This window comes from Eptesicus fuscus, chromosome 3, assembly GCF_027574615.1.
Source record: "Eptesicus fuscus isolate TK198812 chromosome 3, DD_ASM_mEF_20220401, whole genome shotgun sequence".
In the NCBI taxonomy this organism is placed as follows: domain Eukaryota; kingdom Metazoa; phylum Chordata; class Mammalia; order Chiroptera; family Vespertilionidae; genus Eptesicus; species Eptesicus fuscus.
Window position 1 is genome coordinate 27,183,889 of NC_072475.1, and position 6,204 is coordinate 27,190,092.

Below are 6,204 nucleotides of genomic sequence, written 5' to 3' on the forward strand. Positions count from 1 at the left end.
TTTTATTTTATGCATACCTATGTTGATATCCATGTATAACTAATCGAGAGAGATATAAATATATCATAGACATTTATGGGGCTTTTTTTTTTTTAAGTACAATGCCTTAGTTTTATATCAGTTGCACAGCTTTAGAAGCTGCTGGTCTTCTTTCGAAGGGGGAAAAAATGGGATGTAAGGCATCAGTGACTTGTGAATTACATTCAACACATAATGATAATTTCTACTAAGGGCAGCTTGAGGAAACACTAGCAGAGAACTCTGGGGTCAATGCACAATTCTGCAGCTCAGGGTCTATGTCTCTCTGAAGCTCTGCTGCCCTCTAATGGCACGATGAGATAAGTGCCTCCCGAGCTCTGTATGGTATTCTTTCATAAGGAAGATACTGGCACCTTAAAAATCCGATTTTCTTTGGTTTCGCTCACATGTAAATGGATCATAACTTGGATTATTGTCAGATTAATTTAGGAACATCATTTTTTGTGTCATAAAGGATGAGAAATTCATCCAACATCCTCTGTCTTAGTTCAAGCATGAGTGGGGCCAGTTGCAGTATGTGGTTGGCAAAACCAGTAGCTAAATATGTGACAACTTTCACAGATAACAGGATTCTGACAAATTGGCTCCGAGGCCTTTGATTTTTTTTTATCAGGGTGTGTGCATGTGTGTGTAACTTTAGTGCACGTTTTTTTTTTTTTTATAAGAATAGCAATTTTTCTTTTCCTTTTTGTCAGTTACTCTCTTAAGATGCCTGGATCCTTGATTACCTCCTCTTAATTAATTCTATATGTCTTAGCAACATGGTTACCTTATTTTTCCCAATTACATCCTGCCTGGGAAAAGTGGTGCATCGTTGGGGTACTAAGTTTGAAATACATAATCCAAGAGACAAGAAGTAAACGGTATAAATCAGATTTTTTAAAGTCCCAATTGTATCCTGGTATGGGATGGGGCGGGGGGGGGGTGTGTTATAAGATTTATCAACATCACAGTGCATCAAACTTGTTAATAAACTAGCTTTCTGTATAACAAGGAAAAGAAAGATTTTTTTTTTTTTAATGTGATCATGAAAGGCATGGCATAGCTGGAATTTAAGGTTCAAGCTTTGTATCCTCTATATATAATGTATTATGTTTTTCAAAAACTTTTTTATTAGGAAAGCTATACCGGACGCATAATCACTATACAATGATTAAACATTACCTTTACAATTTATAACTGAAATTACAGAATAAATATATGCACATTTCTTTTGAATCTGTGTGTGAGAGAAACCATTAAAAGTGCTTCCTACAAAGCTGTTAGTGATATATACCAGTTGCTTTTTTTTTTTTAATATTATATATATTTATATAAGAAAGTGCAGATGTTCTCCAAAATATCTTGGCATCAGGATGAAGTGTCGCAAAGAGGATGCTCAGCCCTAGGTGTGCGCCCCAGGCTGTGAAACCACCAGGCCTCCCCTGCCGTGGGGTCCCGCCTGGAACAGGACTTTTCCCGGGTGGAAGGAGGGATGTTGTGAGCTGTACACTAGGGTTGAAGGGAAGGCAGAGCTATGGGGAGGAGACAAATGGATCAAACCCGAAATAATTACATTGATTTGAATGGGAGGGGTATCTGCGTGTGTGTGTGTGTGTGTGTGTGTGTGTGTGTGTGCGCTCGCGTGCGCGCGCGCGCGTGTACACCTGTGTACCTGCACCGAAGAAGCAAGAGGGTTCAGGCTGCAGGTTTAGGGACATGTGGGCAGGGGTTTGTGATTTGCCTGTGGGTACGTGTGGGAGAGAAAAAAGAGTGGGTGAGAACATTCGAGCAAGACCCGCCCCCTCCCTCCCCGTCTTGCAGTTTCCAGGCATGCAGCAAACTGCATTGGTAATACATGTACAGGATCTGTGCCATGATGGGAAGAGGGAAGAGAGCCACGAATGTCAATTTGTTTTCTCCGCTCCCTGTCGAACAGAACTCAATTTTTTTTGGGGGGGGGGGTGGGGGGGGGTGGGGAAGAAAAGTTACTGAAAATAAAAAGATACATTGAATTTTACTTCATTAGGATCAATACAACGATCCCCAATATACCTTATACATGGCACAGTCAAAGTCTCAAGTTTCAGTATAAAAAAAATAATGATAACATTTGCTGGCAAAAGTCTGCGAAGGCACTTCATTGATTAATGATCTCAGTATGGCCCTGCCTCCCGATCACATCGGCGAGGGGAGCACACGCGTCTTGTATTTTCCTAGTTTCCATGCGGTTTGGGTTCCAGTTCAGGGCAGGAACGTTTGTGAGAATGGATTTCTTGGGGACCCAGTGTAAAGGGCACAGGGGATATATTTCTTTCATTTTCCTTTTCTTCTGAAGAAAAACAAAAAACAAAAAACAAAAAAAACCAGGAGTAACTTATTTGTATTTTTTTCTGTTAGAACCTATATGCTGTCTTCTCCAGGACTTCGAGGTAATCCGGCTTGGTTTGAAGTTTGGCCCTTAACTCGAGGTAATCATTTTTGGGGGTTTGGTGGTCTGTGAAGCCCTTTCCGGCCGAGAAGAGGAGGGTTTCTTTCAGCCTGGCATCCTGCTGTAAGTCTGGGTATTGCATGCCAGGGGCGTGGACGTGCAGTTCCTTTAACTTGGGCACGGTGCCGTACAGGCAGTCCACGAACCCCACCGTGCAGGGGGCTGGCGGCGGCCTCTCGCGGTCTAGGAGCAGGCTGCCGCCCCCACAGCCTCCCCCGGGGGGGAACAGCACCACCCCGCCGTTCTTCTCGTGGTGGCGGAACCCAGCCAAGTCTGCCCCCGTTCCTGCAACTACCACCCCTGCCACCCCGCCGCCGGCTGCTGGGCGGTGGGGGTGCGGGTGGTGGTGATTCCCCGTCACGATGGTGTTGAGCTGGGAGCTGGACACGGCCAGGGCCCACTCCTTCTCCTTCTCCAGCAAGGTCCGGTAGTTGCTGGGGTTCTCCTTGGGGGGCTCGCCAAAGGGCTCACCGCCCAGGAGCGCCTCGCCCCTGGCCGGGGGCGGCTGGGTCCCAGGACCCCCGCGCTCCGCGCTCCCCCCGGCCTCCTGCCCCGAGGACACGGCCCCCGCCGCCGCCGCCGCCGCCTCCTCCTCCTCGCGGGGCTTGTAGATGGGGTTGTTGCACATCTGGGTCACTGGGTGGGGGATGTACTCATAGACGTGACCCCCCGGAGGGGCCTTCTCTGGGGAGGAGAGAGTGGGTCGGCCCCCGCCGCCGCCGCCCCCCCCCCGCCGCCCCCGCCTCCCCCGTCCTCGAAGAGCCGGTGGCATTGCATCTGGATCCCCGTCAGGTCCACCCCCTCCTGCCTCTTGCTTCTAAAGGGCAGCTTCTTCCGGCGCCGGCGGAGCACGTAGGCAAAGAGGCCCGCAGCCACGAAGACTGCGGAGAAAAACAGGACCAGCAGGCTGAGGATCAGCACAGAAAGAGGCACCGGGCCCCCCGGGGGAGAGAACTCGTAGGGCGAGGCACTCGTCGGCGCCCCCTGCAGGTGAGGATCCCCGGGCTGGGCCGGGGATGCTCCCGCCGGCGCGGTGTGCATCATCTCGGGACAGAGCGCTTCCAGCTCGACGGTGCGCACGTCCCGGTGGGTGAGGTTCTCGGGGCTCCTGCACAGCACCTCCCCCACCACACTGACGGAGCTGATGGTTTCGATCCACTGCTTGAAGGGGACCAGGTCACAGGTACAGTCCCAGGGATTCTCATTGAGGTCTATCTGGACGATGGCGTTCAAGTGTTCCAGAACACCAGCCACGGGAAGGTAGAGGAAGTAGTTTTTCCGCAGGTTGAGCCGCGCCAGGGATGTGCCCGCGAAGGCATCCGTGGGCAGAGTCCTCAACAAGTTGTTGTTGAGGAACAGCAGCTTCAGGTTGGGCATGAGGCTGAAGGCTGCAGGCTGGATCTCCCGGATGACGTTGAACTCGAAGTACAAGTAGTGCAAACTCTGCAGGCCCCGGAACATGCCTGGTGTCAGTTTCTCGATATCGTTGCCATTGAGAAAGAGGCTCTTTAGGTTGGGCAGGTTGATGAAGGCCCCATCCTGGACATAAGAAATACGATTGTTCCCGAGATGCAAGAGGTCCAGGGAAGAGAAATTCCAAAAATCGGAACGGTATATTTTCTGAATCAGATTGCTACTCAAGTAGAGCTTCTTGGCATTCAGCGGCCTTGGAAGAAGCTCAGAAATGTTATTAAATCCCCGCTCTTTGCAGTTGACAGTCAAGCCAAGGTCGTTGATGTGCAAATTACAGGTACAGCCAGTGGGGCATATAATGGGGATGGGTGGTCTGGTCTGGTATGGAGCAATGGGGGGTTGGTTGGGACCAGGATAGAAAGCTTGGGATGTGGAGGGCGGCCTTGGCGTTCGGGGCTGTTTGGTGGGCTTGGGCTGTTTATTTGAGGACTTGTATTCAACCGAAGAAGCAGTAAAATGGACAGAGGACAGCATGGAGGAAGGCTTCGTTGGCCACGCATGCTCCTTGTTGGACGACAAGTGGGGAATCCCAAGACTGGCCTCCACCTCAGAGTCGGACAACAAGGGACAGAGTTCTGCCTTCCGGATTTCTCGCAGGTCCTTCCCATGGAAGTGGAAAGGGGTCTCACAGGTGATGTCTCCCACCAGGGCAGTGTAAGGAATGCGCTCCAGCCAGCTCTTCAGTTGCACGATCTCACACGTACAGTTCCAGGGATTTTCTTCCAGCTGGAGCTCCATCAGGCTTCTGCCAATGTGGTCGAGCATCCCTCGATAAAAAAGGACCTTCAGCCTGTTTCCACGCAGGTCCAAATGCGTTAAGGAGACAGCCTTGAATAAATTGGTTGGAAGCATGGGGATGAGATTATCATTTAAAATCAGAACTCTCAGTTTGCTTAGGTTCCTGAATGCACCACTCTCAATACGTTTAATTACGTTGTAATCTGCTTGCAGATATTCGAGGCTCTCCAAGCCAAGAAAAGTGTCATTTCTGAAGACGTCTAGTTTGTTCTCATGCAGATACAGCCTCTTTAAAATCTTAAGACCATTGAAAGCTCCTGTTTGAATGTCCTGCAAGGCATTGTTCCCAAGGTTAATGGACACAGCATTATTCAAATGAAGAAAACTGTTGGTGTACAATTTCCTCATTGAATTCCTCTGCAGATATAGTTTAAAAGGTCTGGACCAGAACTCGGTAATCTGGCTAATATTTGTAAATCCTTTACTGTCACAATGTATATGAAAGAGGCTTTCTTTGACTTCACAGTAGCATGGATCAAAACAGGGCTCATCTATTTCCTCTGAGTCCTCTATCAGGGGAATCGGGGTAGTCCATCCCAGAGCAATTGTGCTTAGAAGAATAATCCACAGCATCTTCCCTCTGTGAAGCACCTCAGCTATGGAAGGTTTCATCATTCGTGGCTGATTACAAAACTGCAACAGAAATAAAGATGCAGATTTTTAGCTGTTAGTCATATGCATATTCTAATTGACTCCTACATTGGGGCTTTTTAAGAGTGAAGTCAAAATCTTAGCAGTTGTTGAACTGACACTCAAAAGGACCTATCAACATGCCTACTTTGCCCTATATTTTAAACTTAGGAAACAGAAATATTGTATCATGTGAGGACATTATCCAGCCATACCTGGTAAAGGGCATGTCAAACGAATAAAAGAAGCTTTCATTGTAAGCCTTCATTACAAGCTTATAACAAGTAAGGGAATTGGTAACTGATGCATTTAAATATAGGCAGATTCAGTAATAATGGCAATAATTTGGCCATTACACTGGCTTGCCTGTTAAAACTCACATTGGCATCAGAGGTGCCCATTATAGATCTGATTGGAACTCGGATGATGAGAAAAAAAAAAAGTTCTTTAAATTATAGTTTTCTACTCATGAAAAGACATGTTATTAAAGAGTGTGAGAAAGTATGAGCTCATTGCCCCATCTGATTGAAACTCTGATGGGAAAAAATGTTCTCTAAATTATAGGTTTCTTCTCATGAAAATACATGATTAAAATAAAAGTTATTAGATTAAAGAGTATGATAAAGTATGAGCTCATTGCCCAACTAGCCGATGTTGGGATGTAGAAAATGATTGATATCTCAGGAAAATGTAAGATTTCTCCTAAGAAATTCTCACATCATGCTTATCGTGTCTGCTCAGTAACACACTGTACCTCCACTCCCTTTGCCCAAACACAGATTATTGATGTGTCC

General features: G+C 47.4%; 1 protein-coding gene across 1 annotated transcript; it reads right to left on the bottom strand.

The window, feature by feature from the left end:
- Window positions 1-2,369: 2,369 nt before the first annotated feature.
- On the bottom strand, window positions 2,370-5,395 carry SLITRK3 (SLIT and NTRK like family member 3). Its single transcript, XM_054711092.1, is given in 2 exon segments — window positions 2,370-3,239; window positions 3,242-5,395. Coding segments are annotated over 2 exon segments (2,979 nt in total). The 3' UTR covers window positions 2,370-2,414.
- Window positions 5,396-6,204: the final 809 nt, after the last annotated feature.